The sequence below is a fragment of the Platalea leucorodia genome (genome assembly GCF_965183815.1).
Source record: "Platalea leucorodia genome assembly, chromosome: Z".
Taxonomy (NCBI): Eukaryota; Metazoa; Chordata; class Aves; order Pelecaniformes; family Threskiornithidae; genus Platalea; species Platalea leucorodia.
In genome coordinates, this window is record NC_138858.1 from 15,401,745 (window position 1) to 15,421,510 (window position 19,766).

Consider the following 19,766-nt stretch of genomic DNA (forward strand, 5'->3'; position numbering starts at 1 on the left):
AAATGGTTTTCTTTGAGACATATCTGAAAGCATCCTTTATTCAGAACATGAAACCTGCACTCAGCTGGCACATTTTGGTGCATTCAATGCAGCTGAACCCTCCACTTACTTGTAAGAACTGTACATCTTGAAATAGCTCCTGAATGAACCTTCGCGATGGAAGTCGAAATGTACAATGTGCTAACAAGTAGGACACCTCAGAGTAAAGGCATATGTCATCAAATGCTTGGGGATACTTCTCCTTAATTCTGAAAAACAGAAAACACAAAATTTTCTAAGTCTTGAACAGCTTTCCATCATATTTTAAAAAACCTGTTCAATTAGATTTTGATGGTCATCATTAACAAAGTAGAACTCTTCGGTAATAGGCATTATAAATTCTGGGTCTGACAAAGCAAGAAAATCAGAACAGACAGCATTATTTTGTACCAAACTTGAAGAAATCTATATTAATTAGATGAAACAGAATATATAATTTGAGAGCTGTACAGAATTGCTGAGATCACCTAGTCTTAAAATAATAGATGTAGGAAGAGAACAGTGTAACAAAGAATTGGCATCCACATGTACAGCAGTAATAAAAAAATATCGAAAAGCTAACTTAATTACCTGTAAGCATTTTTAAAACTAAAATGAGCATTTCTGCATTTTCTTTTAGCAGATGTATGTCAGTTTCCAACGTCACTGGCCCAGAAACCTACAGGTTTTATTATAACATTTGGTCCCTGGATTTGTATTCCTATATTTTAACATGAATTTTTCCTATAAATTAATTCCAGTAGTTGTACTCTTGCTCAAAGCAGATTTGTGTTTCTCAACAAGTCACTTTCCGTTTGTTATTCTGCTTATCTGAGATATATTAGTTGGCACAAATAACAAAAAAGAATTATCGTTTCTTTTTTAAAGATGCATGATATACTGGTACGTAATGAAATATCACAACAGTTGAATTACTGATTTTAAAAAGACTGGGCAAGAGTAAGAAATTAAAGACAGAGCAAAAATATTAGAAGGAAAATTCTTTGCTTAGCTTTTATTCAATCATTCAATTGTATGTTTCACAATTTTTTGAGAAATCAGAAATAAGGTTAATCACTATCCCAGAGATCTTAGAGAATACATAAAACTAAATGCTGCTAAAATATCTGAAATGTATTGAACTTACGTCAGCAGTCCAGTTTCATGGCCCTTAGTTCCTACTGAACTACTCAAATTGATTACTAAACGTAAGACTTCTTTCCGCAGAAGTATTCTGCACACTGGTGTATCATCTGGGATTGATTTTACTCCTGGAAAAACAAATTAAACAGTATGCAGTTTTAGCAGACTAGTCTTTGATTGTGCTAATCTTATGCCATCTAAGTCTGTCAACATTCCATAAACAAACAAACACACACACACACACACACATTTAGGTATGTATTCTGAACTATCAACAAATACTTCCATTAAAATTAAAACTTAAAAAAAAATATTATTTTCAGGAATTTTAACACAGAAATATTTTAAAAAGGTAACCTACCATTTCATAAATGGAAAAACCTGTAAGATTCAATTACAGTGCTGTCTCTACCACTAAATCATGTTGCAAACTGGGTGACTGATTACCTGCTCTGTTTCTATCAGATGCTGGAGAAGTTAGCAACCAGCTACTTCATAAGAAATTACAATAATTCAAAATGTAAAACACAAGCCTAAAAAAAGAAATGCCTTTCTCTTTACAGAAGTTCAGTCATTTAAAAAAAAAAAAATATTTTTTTTTTAAACTAACACCAGTATGGGAAAAAAGGCAATCAATTTGCTTGTTACATCAGATACAGAGCTATTTAATAACCTGCAGAAATGCTGTGTAGCAAAAGGAGAAGAGTTTAAAAGTATGTTCTCCCACCTGGAAATGGCGGTTGTTTTTATTCTTGTTCTTTTGGTGTTTTGTTCTTTTGGTGTTGTTTTTTGTTTGTTTTGTTTGTTTGTTTTAAATAATGAGCATTACTTTGTTGCAGTTTGTATAAATGAAATAATATTTTTCCACAATACCTAAAAAATACTTCAAGGGTTACAGTCTCTAATAATCCTAAGGCTTTCAAACTTACCTAGTACAAGCTCCGTACTCTTGGTGCTGCTAGCTGAACCATGGGATACTGCATCACTACAGCCTGAAATTCCAGAAAATTTGGAGGAATGCACATCTAAGTGATTGTGTATGGTCTGCCCACACCAGTCAGTATATGGAATGTCTGAAAAATCTGACGTAAACAAGATGTTGCATCTTTGTTATTCACACTTTTCCTCATTTCAAATGCTTTTGTTATTTTTCAACAATGGTAAGCATGCAAGACACTGATGGACTAAGTACTATGCACATAAACCATCTGGAAACTACATGTTGGATTTGGACAAATAATACTCAAAATGTCTAAAAATAACTTTTTTTGCATCTTAAAATACTCAAGTGAAAATAATCTACTCTCTTAGACACTGATGGTAGCCTAAAAACGGTCATCACACATAGAGCTCCTATTGATAATCCACGCTCTGTTTTACATAACATAATAAAGATGATCTTGCATATGCATAATTTTTTTTGTTCATACAATTATCACAGGTGTTGCAGGAAGGGCTCTGACTTCATCAACAGAAAGATATGACAAGTAAGATTCTTTTGGGAGGTTTCACTATCCACAGCCTTTGGCGTTTTGGATTTAAAGAGATGAATATAAAATCCAAGCTTTTAATTGTTGTGCAGTTAGCAACCACAGAAAAACACAGGCCTGAAGAGATTCCTGGAGATCACCTAGTTCAACCCCTTGCTCAAAGAAGGGTCTCTCAAAATGAGATTAGGTTACACTGCAAAGATTTTCCCCTTAAGTTCAACTGGAATTTCTATTCCTACAGCATGTGTTCGTGGCCTCCCATCCTTTGGCTGTGTGCCTCTGACAAGAGCCTGGCGCTTGCCACACCTGTAATCCCCTTATGCTATTTGAAGACTACAGCTGGGATTTTATTTGCCATCCCTTCTCGATACTGAACTCAAGCTCAAAGTCAGCTCTCTGGGCCATTCCTCACATTTTGTACGGGTATGCACTTGCCAAGAGTGCTCTTTATGTGTTACCACCTGAATGTATAACGCTGTTGTAAAAGAGTGAGGAGTCCTACTAAGCATCCATTACTGGATTATCTTTTTATTACAGACATTGCAAAAAGGCATGTCACTGCAAGCTCTGCAGAGAAGGTCAGGAAGAAAATAATTCTGAATCTAATCTGAATCTCAAAGTATGAAGGAAGATGACTAAATCCCAGAAATCACAGCTCAACTTCAACTGAATCCTCAGATTTTCTTCATTTTGTTTTGTGGTACAGACTTGCTTTGAAGTCAGACTTTTCATTAGTTTGCCAGTAAGCATCAGTTTTCAGGGCATAGATTTTAAGTACTAAATAATGTTTCAAGTGTTATATTTGATAAGCTCTTAGAAATATTTAAAAAAAACATGCAGGCACCTAGTCATCCTAACACCACTAGAAATTGAAAAGATGGAAATGACCATAGAAATACCATTGGTTGCACAGGGAGCTTATTACGAAGAATTAATTTCAAGGTCAGTAGCCAGTAAGAAAAAAAAACAACCCTTACAGATTAATCAATTTTAAAGATGAACAAAATTCAATATTTTCATTCAGTTATATCACACTTCCCGACAAGTAATACTAACCTGTACGACTATATGAAGAGTTCATTTTGTTGTTAGGCTGATAACCCAGTATTTGAATGCAGACACAGTAAAGGCAGTTCTCATCTGTGTGCTCCTGTAGCCCCGTATCCTCTGTATTTTCTAAAAACTGAGAGGCATCTGAACGGCTGGTATTCATTATTTCTGTGAGACTGATCTGCTGTCGGAGCATCTGAAAAGGGCTTTTGACAACATCACTTGTACCTGAAGGAAGACCTGCAGATAAGCAATTAGACATCAGAAAAAAACCAAAACCAAGCAACCAACATTATTTCAATTAAATTTCCCCTTTTAATACTTTTAAGGCTGGGGAGGGTGTGTGTGTGTGAAGATCTAGAAACTTTTTTGAGTGGTTAAGCTCCCAAGATTGTCAGCATACTGGAAACAGACATCACGTTTTAGTCTCAGCTTATCATATGTAACAAAACACTGCAAAGGACAGAATTCAGCCTCTAAACACACATACTGCACACACATACTGTAAGAAGATATGTGGTAAATCCTGACATTTTATCAACATTAGTAATACTCATGTAACACTAATATGTTACCAATTTTCATAGTGTCAAACAAGATTAATAGAACAATATACCAGATGTTTAAAGAACACATGCAACACAAACACAATTTTAAAAACTGTAACTTAGTGCCTGTAATAGGAAGAAACTAGACTCAACACTGCAGAAACAAGCTGAAGACACTTTAGTGACATGCTCTTCCCTGGGTGGAAAATACAAACACATACAGTTTCGAACAAGAGCTACTTTCCATTGAAACTTAGCAAACTACGGAAACACACTTTCAGGAAAATCAGCTTTATATATTACATTAACGACACAAAAGGAAAACAAAAAATCAGTAAGGTGTGTATATTTGGATGTTCAAAGTGCCTGTAATAAAGTTCCAGCTAACTAGGACGCAAGACAACACCTATCCTATACTACTTTAGGACCAGTTTCAATGCTTCTTTTTCAGTTATCCTACTGGAAAGACACATATTGACACCCTGGAGATTTCTGATGAATCTGGAGTAAAAAGGAAGTGCATTCCAGAGCAAGCCAGGCATTACAGAGCACTTGCACTTCTCTTGTACCATGTCCCATCACCTCTGCTGATCAACCGTCAGGGAAACATCACAGAAAGACAAAATTCACTTTCTGAAATACAAACCTAACACCTTTATTAGTTCCTATAAATTCACATGTAAACAAATGGCAGTCAAAATGTAACAGCTCAATATGTGGCATACATATTTTATCTTAGCTTAAATTTTGTTACTTTCTTTAATGCAGTATCACTACCAGTCTTCAATTAATGTTAGCTCATATTATAATCAAAGATCTGTAGACCTTCCTCCTTCGTTCATTAGAGCAGGACCAAGCTTATGCTGCTTTGAAGCAGCACCACATTATCTCAAACTAAATAAAATAGGGAATTAATGGCCTGCTATCCTGAATCCAGAACGCAGCTCTCAAAACGTAACAGCTAAAAATAACCTTTTCTGAAAAGAAAAATCAACAAATAAACCAACACCCCACCCCATGTACAAATAAACAACAGAAAGGTACAGGAGAGGAACAAAACCAGTACCTCCTGCATCAGGTGCAAAGACCCTAGCTCCACGGTCATCAAATGGAGGTGTGGTTTTCTTCTGGAAATACGGAGTTTCCTTTACCTAGAATATTCAAGTGAAAATTAAAATTAGCGCAGGTGATAATCATATGAATAAACAGATTTTATGAGGAAATAAAGTGTTGTCCATTTTTTACTTCAGGAAAAAGACCTAATTAGAGGATGAAATTATGAATGGGCTCCTGAGTACTAAAGAAAAGCCAATGAGAAAAACATATATTTGTGAACGAACATTTATTAAGTAAGGCTTATCAACAGCCAATAAATGTTAAAACAGTGGTGACAGGCTGTAAGTAAACAAGTGACCCAGAAGTGGCTATTAATGATCTGTCCATGATCACTCTACACCACTGGAGATCTCGGGAGAGCAGTGCAAAAACACCCAGGACATCTAAAATGTTGCCTGTAAGATGTTGTAGGGTCGAGATGTGTCTCAACTCTACAAAAGAGTTGAGAGCAGAAATGAGGCAACATAAATATGCCAAAAAGACTGTGAAGGAGAAAGAAAAAGTAGTCATTTCATAAAGGTGGAATAGAAGCAGATATGATGGAAAAATCTTTCCTTTGCTCTAGCTTTAGTAATTTTTTGAGATTAGTAAGAAAGTAATTTAGGTTTGAAAGGCAAAGGTTAAGTAAACTAAAGATAAGGAAGCCCACTGATTTACCTTTGACATAGACCATGTCCTGTTTTTGATAATTAAGGAACAGAATATTAAACCCTGTGATGGGAATGTGTTTTAACCAAGTAGAAAGAGGAAGGCAATTGATAAACATACTTAAAATAATTTGTTTTAACTTAAATATATATGTATCTGGGAGGTTAAGTAAACACAATATAATTTAATGCTATGATGCTATATACACAAATAAACTAGTATTTAATCAAGATCATGGTAGCAGGAAGTTAACTGTGATTATGCACATCTTTTACAGTTGGCCAATGAACATATCAATTAGTTGGCTAAAGAGGTATTAACAAATGTCCACAGACTATGCTAATTTTAATAGAAAAGCTAGCTGTCAACTAAAAATCTTATGACAGCGTATTTTGGTACCATTGTTTTAACACACTTCTCACCTAGTCTGTGTCACTATTTGCCTAATAATACAAAACAGACTAGTGATTTTCTGTATACAAGCTTAGAAAAGAAACTCTTGTTCTCCAAAATGCATTCCTTGAAAGTACATCTGTTTTTCCTCATTTCTCTAGATCTAATCTGTTCTGATGCAAATGCAACAGTTGACTACCTTTCAGTATGAAAATACAAATGAACCCAGTAAGTTATCACATACATACCTGAAATATTTCATTGATATCCACTGGGAGAGCAAGGCCAATGTAATCATCAGAGCTACCATATGTAGCATTAGAAACCATGGAGCGAACAGAAGAGGAACGCTGAAGTGTGTTTTGGTTAATCGGACTTAATAAATCTTCTTTATCTAACGAAGCGTAACTTAAAGCTTTCATGAACCTGTGACATTGAAATAATAAATCACAATTTTGGTAAATTTCTCATTCTGGCACATTAAAAGTAAGAAGGACTGATACAAAGACTATCCTCATCTTGCCATTGTAGAACCCAGAGCTTGCTACTCTGACAAATCACAGCTATAGGCTCATTGCTTTTTCTGTCTCACATTGTGTTGCATGGTTTAGCAGTTCCTTGGGTAATTTTTTTTTCTTTGAAAGTCCTGGGACAGGGACTTGAAAGATAGCAGAATGGAACTTCTGCTTGAGGGGCTGCCAACCCTGCAAAACCACAAATTTTCTCTAACCAAGTAGGCTTCGAAGATTTACAGCCCAGACATGGTCAGTAAAGATAGAGGCTTTTCAATGGCTAACTGCCTCATTTTGAAATGTATGTATACAGTGAACATACCTTCCCTGGATATTCACAAACTCTGAGCTGAGTAGGTACGTCCCTGCAAACACGAAGCTTGAGCCTGCTAAGATACCAGTGATGCCAGCAAGGAACGTTTTTTTCCTGTACTCTGAAGGAGCCACCCATTAGGTCACCCAAGCATGGAGGAAGAATTTGCTCAACATAAATGCACAAAGAACAAACTTGAACCTGCGCAGTGAGCAGAGGTAACTGTGACAAGCAGCCCGAGAAGCAAAGAAAGGAACAGGTTGGTAAAATGAGACAGGAGAGAGGACGCTGAAGAACAAGTCCTCAGTGCTGATCAGAGTCCCGGTGATAGAAATTTCACATTTGGCCCTCTGTCATTTTACTTCTTATTGAAGATAAAAACCTGTAAATGTTTTCTGCTAATCAACCTATGTAGATGGTCCATATGCAGTGAATTAAACTTCCTAGTAAAAAGAAACACATCTCAGGAACTTATTATATTACTGCAAATTATTATACATTGGGAGGTAAAATACCGTAAATATTTGATTTCTTGACTTCCTGCCTTAGAAATAATTTTCTATAATTTTTTGTTTTAGATGGGCAATTAAAATGTCTTCTTATCCCTAACAGGTTAACAGATTTATACTAAGATAAAATTAAATTATCAGGGTTTGACCATGTAAGGTTCCAGACATTATTATGCAATGGGAATGTGCAAAACACAAATTATAGGGTATCAATAGTTTTCTTGCTACTAACTAATTCTGACCATTGCTAATGACAGTAGTAGTGGACTTACAATAAAAGTCAAGCCATACTTCAAAAGCATGAGAAGAAATGGCCTCAAGCTGCGCCAGGGGAGGTTTAGGTTGGATATTAGGAAAAATTTCTTCACCGAAAGGGTAGTCAGGCACTGGACCAGGCTGCCCAGGGAAGTGGTTGAGTCCCCATCCCTGGAGGTATTTAAAAGATGGGTAGGTGTGGTGCTTAGGGACATGGTTTAGTGGTGGACTTGGCAGTGCTAGGCTGACTGTTGGACTTTATGATCTTAATGGTCTTTTCTAATCTAAATGATTCTATGATTCTAAAACCCAAAAAGTTACCAATTGCATTAGTTATTTCATAATGAAGCATTCTACAATGACTCTCAACATAACATTAAAGATAGAAGTATTAATCCTAAACATTTGTCCCTGCTTTTCCTGGAAAGGCTAACAGATATGTCATTAGTAGCGGTGAACACCAGTAAGTTTTCATGAAAGCATGTCTGCAGGTGATAGGGTGAAAGCCACAGTCAGGATTTGAGACACATACATTAAAATTTTTGGATGGTCTTTACAGAGGTGGAAAACTTAGCCTCACAAAATAATTTATGCAAAGAAATAAGCTTTTCAACCTTTTGAATGAAAAGAACAACTAGAAACATCACAAAAAAATCAATTTACAGCTGCTAGTTGGTGTGAACACATGAATGTCAATGAAGCATGAATCAAAGAAAATTTTTTCAAGACTGACAGAAAAATAGCCTTGGCAGACAAGGACAGAATCTTTCTTTCCAATTTATTACTCAAACAGCAGTTCAGGACAATATTTAGCTGGAAGTAGTAACATACTGTGAAATTAAAAGGACCACAATTATTCAGTGCAGACACTCAAGCTGTAAACAGTAAGAAAAACACATATACTAGTTACATCATAGTCCACAATTATTCAGTGCAGACACTCAAGCTGTAAACAGTAAGAAAAACACATATACTAGTTACATCATAGTCTTTCCAATCAATTATATTAGTAACCAACACAATCTGACAATCTCTTGTAATATGTACATCTGCAATTTTTTAACCTTCTCAGAGATAAGAGCACTCCAGCCATTTCGGTTCAATGTTAAACCAGTCAACTCAAAAACTTGAGCCTAACCACTGATACAGGAGATCATGAACAGCTAAGCACCAGGAATACTGTTAGTATTACATTGCATGCAGAGTCGCAGGATGCGAGTCCACTGCAGCAAGGCTGGTTTGCATATCAAGGGTATGGCTGCAAGGAATGGTACAACATCACTACAGCCACAACAGAACCTGTACTGGCACTGAAATGGCACTGATTTGTTCCTGCATTAGCACAGGAAGCCAGTGACAGAGTGAGGAACAGCACTTCTGATTTCCAGGACAGTGCAGCTTAACTACTGAATCATCCTTAATTTAATCACCACACTCAGTCTAGTTCTAACTTAACTGGACAAAGGGAATAAAACTTATCTTTTATGGCATTTTTGCAGAATCATGTGAAAATATCAACAAATGAATGTTGCTCTTGATCAGGACAAAAATGCATAGTAATAAACAGGCGCTATATACGCTCAACTGTGTATGCGGAGTGCAGTTCAGCGACTGGGCGTTTCCTGTTCTGTCCAGTAAGCAAATGAGTAATGCACTGGTAGCTTCTCCCCTTTCTCTCATCTGAGAGGATGTTTAGATAAGAATAGAGATAGCAAGTGTCTCTTCCCTTTCAACAGTAATGTGAAAATCCAATGCACTAGATAAAAAGATTATTTGAAAGGAAAAATTTGGTAGAAGAGCTTTTAAGAGAAAGTTGTTAAGCATTGACTGTAGCTGCTGGGAACAGTGTCAATGTCATGAGCTAGATATCTTATGTGACTACCCGATTAGTCTTCAGAACATCTAATATTACTCAAAAATACAGAGGAGACACTGCCATCTAAAAATAAACGCTATGAGTAAGATCTTTGCTCTGTTGTAGCTAAGAAGCCAAACTCACATTCATATCAGTGGTACCAGTATCTCACCACTGGCCTCAATGCCACAGTGAACATGAATATAGCATATTGGCAGGAGTCCCTGTCCTAAAACCTTACAAAGTGACATCAAGAAAATTCTCTTCTGAAGTATAGCTCTGACTACAGGGCAATTTTGTGTGACTGCAACTTCAGTAATGTTAGCAGTGTAATTGCATTTAAATATTTAAAAAGTTAAACAGGAAACAAACGTGGTAAAAGGAAACATTTTCCTTTGTCACTAACAGCATTAAGGGGCTGAGCAGAGCTATGAAAGCTGGGCTTCTCTGACAGCACGTACAAAGTTGAGAATTCTCATTCTATTATATTATTTTCCTAATACTGATACTGCTTTCAGTGAAGTTATGAATCATGCTGCAACAACTGTCACTTTTAGGTGAAGTTGGAAAAAAGTATTAGGAAGACACTTATCTAATGGCTCTTACAGCTTTGAAGTAAGAAACGAGCACATAATAATCTCTTACCGGCTTGGGGTTAGCCGAGAATCCAGACTGCCAGACTTCATGGTAATAGTGTCAGTAAACAGCACATCCTTTGCTGGAGATGCTAGGGCTTCTGAGTGAGACAGTGAAGGATGCATCCTCTGCTGTTGTAAGCGTTTTAGTGTAGCATAGCCAAAGGCATCTCGAGAACTTGTGTAGCTAAAGTTATAGTCAGCAAGACTTTTTATCGTAGCGAGAGAAGGAGCTTTAAGAGACTGGGCTCTTCGGGGAAGTGTATGAGAAGACCCTGGCAGTACCAGGGATACAGAGTTGGATTTTGAGAGAGGCAGGTGGTTAGACTGTGGTGTTGAACAGTGACTTGGTTTAACTGTTTTTGTGCTTACCACAGTACTCAAACTTCCGCAGTCAGTATCTACATTTGTAGTGTCCACACCCACAGTCTCCCTTGAAGGGCTAGAGCTCATTGAGCTTATGCCACTTGTTGTGGTATCTGTATTAAAACTTAAGCTACGACTCTTGAAATGTGTTTGTGTAGTACCATCTCCTATTAGCCTTTCTCTGCTTGTGTTTTCCCGGTGAATTTCATTTCCAAGACCTTTTGGCAGCTTCAGATCATTTTCTCCAATACTTGGGGTACTATCAGTATCTTCCATGTGCTTACTTCCAACAAAAGAAGTTTCTAATCGTAAAGTCTGGATTTTAGGAACTCTGAAAACCGGGTTGAATTCTTCCCCAGCAGGAAAGTCTATGCTACCGGAAGGTTCTGTTACTGTACGATTTCGCCTCAGGCCTGATTTACTGTCAGATGATGTCAGCTTTCCTCCTTTTGGATCACTGCTACTTCTGTGTTTTTTGTTAGGTAGAGTAAGAGAGTTTAGAATGCGATTTTTCACAAGTCTACTAGAAGAAAAAAAAGGAAAGGGACTACGGTCTTTGTCCTTTGAAGGTCCAGGTCTGTCATAAAATATTTGTTCTGCATCTTCAGTAATATCTAGGAAGAATGTACTAGTGGAAGTACTACCAAAACGGTCATCCTCCATGATGAACATACCTGAAATTATATGAGACTTTGTCATTGAAAATGGACATTTCTTCAAAGTGCATAAACTATGTTGCAAAGAAGTAAGCAATTTCATAGAAACCAAAGTGGGAGACTATGCGATTTATTGCAATTTTAATTCAACATTTTTTCTGCAGAACTTAGCAGTGTAAATTAAGTACCTTGAGGAGTACCTCAGCTGAAGGTCTCATTGCTTCAAAAGAAAAGCCACACTATCTTATTTCAGTGCAAATATCCAGCTACTAGGACTACAACCAATGTGCTCCTTTAATGATATCTAAATATGGTATATTTCTGGATTCAAATTCCAACTATCCATAACAAAATTAAAATGTATTAGATACCCCAAATATACAAGAATTTAAATACCACAATACTCTGTGTGTGTGTATACACACACAGAATATATATATTTACGTTCTAGAATATTCCTTTTTGACTTGATATAAAAACTACTAACTTACCCCAATGTTAAAATTTCTTACTTCTACACCAAGCATAAACATAAGACACTAATCCCTCTCGCTTGTCTACATCTCTCTGCATGCATATAACTGTGCCCTTGCTTGCACCCTTCCTTCTTGCAATAACACCTTTACACCATTTGCCTGAACCCCATCCTGTCAAAAGGTTGGTAAGAACACCAAAATGCTGGTTTTTTTGTGGGTTTTGGGGGGGTTTTCGTTTGTTTGTTTTGTTGTTGTTACTTACTTGAAGGAGCAGATTCGCTTTCACTGTTATGCCTAGAACTGGTGGACTCAGAGTTCAAGCTAAGAGTGCTGGGTATAGAAGAAAGTTCATTGCAGAGCTGCTCCATGTCATCAGGGACCACTGGCCAAGGCTGTCTACGACTGTGTCTCACTGCATCCCAATTGTGATGCTTCAAAATGTCACATCCTTGTTTAGTTTTGGCTATTAGACCAAGCACGTAGACACAGGTTCTGTATTTAATGTATATATAGAAAAAAGAGCAACAATAATAGCATCTAATTTAACTAACCTTATTTCTCTTTTGAAAGGCAACAGTTTCAAAACAATTCAGCAGAAACTTCACAAAACTGCCAAGTAGCTTTTTGTTCATTTTTATTTGTAAATCACTGGATGTTTCAGAAATGCACTAAAATATCTGAGAACAATAGACTATTCAAAAATAAAAACAAATGGTTACAAGAGCCTGATTACATAAAGTAGAAAAGTACTTTTTTTAAAAAAGATTAATTAGAAATTATTTTTTTTTAAATTAATTAGAACTGCTACATTAATGCAGTAGCACCATTAGGCAAAAGACCATCTATTTATGCTTTTAAAGATTCAAAAAAGATGTTGAGTAAAAATGATGGAATAATAAATTGATTCCAACAGATATAAGTAGCAAATATTTTAATTGTTTTTTAAAAAAGGAGAAAAGTAGTATGTATCTTTTTTCATAGGTTTCATTTGCTTACTGCATGTTCTTTCAGAATTCCTATACAATTCTGTGATTGTATAGGACCGAGACTGATACTCAGTCATCAATGACCTTTGATAAGTGATTTCCAACTAAGTGCGAAACCCTTCATGTAAATTACGTAAGGCTATTTGAAAACCTATGGCAACTACCACCTGTAAATTTTACGTATAAATCAGATACACATACCCTCTAACAGAGAGAACCTCACAATGTTGGGCAAGTGCCATTATATCAGGAATTACATTCTCCTCTTGAAGCAAGTTAAGACCCCAATTTGATGATCCGATATTGCCCTGAAATAAAAGTTTGTCAAGTAAGTTTTGATTTTGATGCAATCTGCAGTACAATCAGCATAAAGCTTTCGACATTTTTGTTTGTTGGTGGAACAGTTTCAAGCCACATCTTCTCAAAGCAATTAGAGATTTGAGCACCATTTTTGGCATTTCCTAGTCATGCAAACGCAAAAAAGGACTTGGCACTCTATGTATGATACCTAAAACTGCTCACAGTTAACTACTATGTATTCCTCATTTTACCAATTCTATTACTACAGCCAGCAGCGTGATCTTGGTTTACTCATTTTATGTTCCTCTTACACAGGCATTTTATTACACACCTACAACATCTTCCAGTAATATTCACCTTGGACAAATGTTCCAAAACAAACTTTGGGGAAGACAAGAAAGAAACAGACGAACAGTTGAGGCGGCAAAGCAAATTTAGAACTGTAGCTTCAATAGGCACAGATACAAGGCTTTTGCCTATCCCAAGTACCAGGGGTGTCATGACCATATATATGGACAGACATCAACAGTGGCAGCCAACTTTCTTCCAGAAACACTGAATTTTGGACCACTGCAGTAAATACATTAAAATCAGACCACAGCAACTTGCAACTGCTGGTTCCATACTAATATTGTTGCTACATGTGGCAATCTGTTGTTTTTATTTGTTAATAAAAGAAGAAAAAAGACAGAGTGACTATTAAAAAATTCAGAACAAAAAAGGTGCAGTGAACCATTTTCAACTGAAAGTCCACTTAGGGTACAGAACATCAACTTGGAAAAATCACACACATTTTATGACAAAAACCTTAATTAATGATTTTATGGGATTTTGCTTAGTTATTTCAGAATCAAGAGTCATAACCCTGCACTTAGGGTACAGAACATCAACTTGGAAAAATCACACACATTTTATGTCAAAAACTTTAATTAATGATTTTATGGGATTTTGCTTAGTTATTTCAGAATCAAGAGTCATAACAGAAAAACAACTGCAAAAAGTTTGTAAATCTATTACTAACCAAGGCCCAAAGGGCTGCTTTCAGCTGCTTAATTCCTTCCCACTTATCCAGCATTGGGGAACGAACAGTGTAACTTAGATCTGTAACAATACTCTGAAGGAGAAAAACAGAACAAAAAAAAAAAATCTCAGTTGAAAATGAAAAGGAGACCTCAAACAGGTTCTCTTGCATTTTTAGTAACAGGTAAAGCACTAATTTGAAGTATGCACCCTAAAATGAACAGCGGTAGTTCTGGAATAATAAGCATAAATTAACAGCAATGGTAATGCAAGTAGAAAACTTCAATGTAACCACTGATTGCATCAAGTTAATTCAGATTTTATAAAGATAACAGATTAATGAGACTAACACAATGCAGTACATAAGCTTTCTCTTGAACTTTTCAACTATCATATTCAATTCATTACATCACCTTGCAAATCCACATTAAAAGTGAATTCATTTAAGCAACTATGAACTAGCTTAGGGTTTTTCTTCTCAGCTTTTAGAAAGAAGATTTTATTCCCTCATCTCCATGTTTTTGTATGCGTAAAAGGATGAGCGCAATTTTACTTGTCAACATACAATTCACTCACACACAGACTGAAAAATTATTTCTGTTGGTGAGTTGCTTTCCATTCTAAGATTTTGCTAGGCATTTTAAGAAAAATGTTGAAAAATATTTCTCCGATATTTCAGTGTCAGGAAGGAATTTTACATGAGACTAGATGGCAAAGACTGTCTTCACAACTTTTTGGCCCCACTGAACTTAAGACTTCCATAATCAACTTATTTTGTGATGACTGTTTAAATGTCGCCTCTTAAAACATATTTTAAAAGGGTTGTAAGTGCTCTTTAAAATCTTTCAAGTTATAAATAGTTATTATCCTCACCTGAGATTCCAATAAATGGCAGCCTGTTTTATGATGCACCAGTTGGCCATAAAGGTGAACTGGCAGGTAGACGTGTGGTCGCTGTAATCTGGCAGAAAGAGAAATCATATGCTTTCCCAGTAATTCTGACATTTTCTTTTAAAATAAATTACACTGCAGTGTAGTGGAATGAGTCACTCTTGAGCTTTTTTCAGATGAAGAGGATTCTTTTGGAGAATTTAGAATAGAATAGTCCAGTTGGAAGGGACCTACAATGATCATCTAGTTCACCTGCCTGACCAATTCAGGGCCGACCAAAAGTTAAAGCATGTTATTAAGGGCATTGTCCAAATGCCCCTTGAACACTGACAGGCTTGGGGCATCGACCACCTCTCTAGGAAGCCTGTTCCAGGGTCTGACCTCCCTCTCGGTAAAGAAATGCTTCCTAATGTCCAGTCTAAACCTCTCCTGACACAGCTTTGAACCATTCCCACACATCCTATCACTGGATACAAGAAAAAAAAGAGATCAGCACCTCCCTCTCCACATCCCCTCCTGAGGAAGCTGTAGAGAGCAATGAGGTCACCCCTCAGCCTCCTTTTCTCCAAACTAGACTAACCCAAAGTCCTCAGCCATTCCTCACAGGACATGCCCTCCAGCCCTTTCACCAGCTTTGTTGCCCTCCTCTGGAGGCATTCAAGGATCTTCGCATCCTTCCTAAACGGTGGGGCCCAGAGCTGCGCACAGAGCTCAAGGAGAGGCTGCACCAACGCTGAATACAGCGGGATGATCCCCTCTTTTGACCGGCCGGCCGTGCTGTGCTTGGTGCACCCCAGATGCGGTTTGCCCTCTGGGCTGCCAGGGCACGCTGCTGCCTCACAGTGAGCCTGCTGCCCACCAGCACCCCCAGATCCCTTTCTGCAGTGCTGCTCTCCAGCCACTCCTCTCCCAATTTATGCTTGTGCTCAGTGTTACTCCATCCTAGGTGCAGAATCCAGCATTTGGACTTCTTAAATTTCATACCATTAATTATAGCTCAATGCTCCAATCTATCTGGATCCCTCTGCAAGGCCTCTTGTCCCTCAAGAGAGTCAACAGCACCTCCCAGTTTGGTATCATCAGCAAACTTGTTAATGGTGCATTCAGCTCCTGCATCCAGATGACTGATAAATACATTGAACAGAACTGGCCCTAGAATTGAGCCCTGAGGAGCACCCCTGGCGATCGGTCACCAGCCAGATGTAGCCCCATTCACTACAACCCTTTGTGCTCTGCCCTTCAGCCAGTTCTTCACCCAGTGCACCATGAACCTGCACTCATCCCACAGTCGGACAACTTGTCCAGAAGGATGCTGTGAGGGACAGTATCAAAAGCCTTACTAAATTCCAGAAAAACTACATCCACTGCCTTCCCTTCATGCACTAGGTGGGTGACCTTATCACAGAACATCAAATTAATTAAACAGAACTTTCCCTTTGTGAACCCATGTTGACTGTGCCTGATGATTGCATTATTCTTTAAATGCCTTTCAATAGTACCCAGTATGATCTTCTCCCTAATTTTTCCAGGAACAGAGGTTAGACTAACAGGTCTGTAGTTTCCTGGGTCTTACCTTACACCCTTTTTGTAAATTTGAATAACATCAGTTAGCTTCCAGTCAGCAAGGACCTACTCAGACTCCCAAAACCCTTGGTAGATGATCGAGAGAGGTCCTGCCATAACATCCACTAGGTCCTTCAGTACTCCAGAATGAATCCCATCAGGCCCCATGGATTTGTGAACACTCAGCATATACAGCTGGTCCTTTGCAATTTCAGTGTCCACAAAGGGAAACTCACTATTCTCACAGTCATGGTCCTTTGACTCAGGGGACTGGGCAGCCCAAGGTCTATCAGTATTGTAAAAGACTGAGGCAAAACCAAGTCTCTGCTTTTTCTTCATCCCTATTAGCCAGGTGACCATCTTCAACAAGTATTGGTCCAATATTTTATTTAGACCTCCTCTTGCTATTAATGTACTTAAAAAAACCCTTCTTGTTATCTGACACAACACTGGCCAGTTTCAATTCTAATTGTGCTTTGGCCTTTCTTGTCTTCTTCCTGCATATATAAACCACAGCTCTATAATCTTCCTGTGAAGCCTGACCTTGCTTCCAGAGATCATACAATTTCTTTTTTCTCTTGAGCTCCATGAGGAGTTCCTTGTTCAGCCAAGCTGGTCTTCTGTCCCCCTTGCTTGACTTATGACACAGTGGAATTACCTGCTCCTGGGCTTCTAAAAGGTGCTTCTTAAAGACTGACCAGCACCTGTGGACTCCTAAGCCCTGAAAAGCAGATTCCCAGGGTACTCTGCTAAATAGCTCCCTGAGTTTGCTCTCCTGAAGTCCAGGGTAGCAGCTCTGCTGTCCTTTTTTCTCATTACACTGAAAATTTTAAACTCAACCATTTCACAATCACTGTGGCCAAGACAACCACCTACCATCACATCCCCCATAAGTCCTTCTCTGTTCACAAACAGCAAGTCTAGGAGGGCACCTTTCATAGCTCACTGGGTACTTGTGAGAAGAAGTGCTCTCCTAAAACTCCAAGAATTTCCAAGACCTGCTTGTCACAGCAGTATAGTATTCCTAGTTTATGTTTGGGAAGTTGAAATCTCCTGTAAGGACAAGGGCTACTGATCCAGAAATTTCTCCTAATTGCCTATAGAATAACTCATCAATGCTAACATCCTGGCTAGGCAATCGGTAGTAGACACCCACTACAACATCTCCTTTGTTACCCATCCCCCTAATTCTCACCCAGAGGCTCTCAACCACCTCATCATTAACTGTAAGGCTGTACAATCAAACCTCTCCCTTACATATAGAGCCACACCTCCACCTTGCCTGCCCTGCCTAACCCTCCTGAACAGCCTGTAGTCCTCCATCCCAGCACTCCGATCACGGGACTCATTCCACCAAGTCTTGCTCATACCAACGATATCATAGCTCTGGGAACTGACTAATGCTTCTAGTTCATCCTGTTTGTTTCTCATAATTTATGCGTTAGTGTACAAGCATTTCAGATATACTCCTCAGCCCTCTGTGCTCCCAGGAGCAGCGTAAATGTTCCCACTAGCATTGTCACCCTCAGGTGATGCCATGCCAACCCTTGGCTCACCTACTGCAATCCTGTTGGTATCTCCTTCCCCTATCGATTCTAGTTTAAAGCTCTCTCAATCAGTCCCACCAGTTTACATGCAAAAATGCATTTTCCCACATTTACCTTTGGTTGCTCCGACGAACATAGTTATCCCCATCAACAGGTTTGCGGTATGTTGTAAGTGCTTCATTAAGTTGTTCTTCAATCAATTCAACATACTTTAAGTTATATTCCTAAAAGAAGACAGACAAAGGTTGATATAATACATTTAGTGGTTTATGTTTTTATAGTGTGGTACTTTATAAGGAAGGAATAATCGAAGTGCTCCTTAAGGAAGGCTGAATTTCTTTATGATCTGAAGGTAGGGCTCACCCAAATTACTGCACTTCATACATACATTGAGTTTGCAGAGTCGACAATTGATTCCATAATTATTTCAGTGAACTTGTTAAAAAAGGAAAGAATGGAGTATTTCACATCTGACTTTAACTTGAATAATCTCAACAGACCACCATGCATTTCAGTGTTCCTAGAGAAGTGACAGCTTATAAGTTAGTCAAAAAATTGCCAACAGGAATGAGACCAAGCATTTATAATCAATTATGAAAACAAAATATTGTATGAAGAATTTTATTCTAGTCATGACAATGATGCATTTTTCTTAATCGTCTTGTGTTCCTATTTACTTCCTAACAGCGTAAGCTAATTCTGTCTTCGTGAGCTCTACATTTAACTTTAATTAGCAACAACCAGAGGTAACATGTATCTTGAAAAGTAGTATTCCTTTACACAATTCTCTAGATAAGACCTTACACAACAACCTATAGAAAGTCACTACACTCTTGAAATATTTGCTGAAATATCAAAATTATATAAAAGGCCTGGGTAAATCAAAAGCACACATGTACAGAGGAGCTATGGAACTGTAAATCCCTGTCAACCTTTTTCAGCAAAATCATAAGTCACTGAGGCAATAAATGCATTGGCATTAGCAGTACACATAAATGAATATGCAATATTTTTAAGAATCTTTGACATTCTAAACCTGCATATTCACACCCTTCCTCCTCCTAATATCAAGCACGCCTTTTATTCTTAGCATTACCTTTTGCCACTTTTCCATTTGTTTTGTTACATAACCTCTTTCATTTAGATATGAAAACCCCTTTGGGATGGACAGAAATCTGTAAAGTAACATCAGACAGTTAGTACTCCACTTAAAACAAATCACATAATTTGAATAAAAGCAAACACACACTTGTTTCCACAGTGTGAAGTCAAACAGCTTATTCAACATTTACCTTAGGAGTAGAAGCAAACCCTTGTCTCCAAGATGAGAAAGAGCTGGTTTCATTTGGATAAGGGCATGAAGATTAGCCTAAAATAATTAAAAATGCATAAGGAGTATCCAAGCACGATATAATTCTGAAAACTACAACAACTACAACAATCTGCCAGCAATGAAGCAGCAAGTTTTTCACAAAA

At 37.7% G+C, this 19,766-nt stretch overlaps 1 protein-coding gene across 3 annotated transcripts in view; it reads right to left on the bottom strand.

Moving 5' to 3' along the window:
* The window catches only part of RICTOR (RPTOR independent companion of MTOR complex 2), an 89,568-nt gene that overhangs the window by 4,875 nt on the left and 64,927 nt on the right, over positions 1 to 19,766 (bottom strand). For all 3 annotated transcript variants that reach the window (XM_082335698.1, XM_082335699.1, XM_082335700.1), the window contains 14 exons: positions 19,583 to 19,659; positions 19,387 to 19,465; positions 18,405 to 18,514; positions 15,163 to 15,250; positions 14,291 to 14,383; positions 13,171 to 13,277; positions 12,246 to 12,475; positions 10,496 to 11,525; positions 6,655 to 6,832; positions 5,316 to 5,400; positions 3,708 to 3,941; positions 2,091 to 2,243; positions 1,166 to 1,289; positions 110 to 248 (listed from right to left, as the gene is read on the bottom strand). In XM_082335698.1, coding sequence (XP_082191824.1) covers positions 110 to 248; positions 1,166 to 1,289; positions 2,091 to 2,243; positions 3,708 to 3,941; positions 5,316 to 5,400; positions 6,655 to 6,832; positions 10,496 to 11,525; positions 12,246 to 12,475; positions 13,171 to 13,277; positions 14,291 to 14,383; positions 15,163 to 15,250; positions 18,405 to 18,514; positions 19,387 to 19,465; positions 19,583 to 19,659 — 2,727 coding nt within the window. The remainder of the gene's footprint in view (positions 1 to 109; positions 249 to 1,165; positions 1,290 to 2,090; positions 2,244 to 3,707; positions 3,942 to 5,315; positions 5,401 to 6,654; positions 6,833 to 10,495; positions 11,526 to 12,245; positions 12,476 to 13,170; positions 13,278 to 14,290; positions 14,384 to 15,162; positions 15,251 to 18,404; positions 18,515 to 19,386; positions 19,466 to 19,582; positions 19,660 to 19,766) is intronic.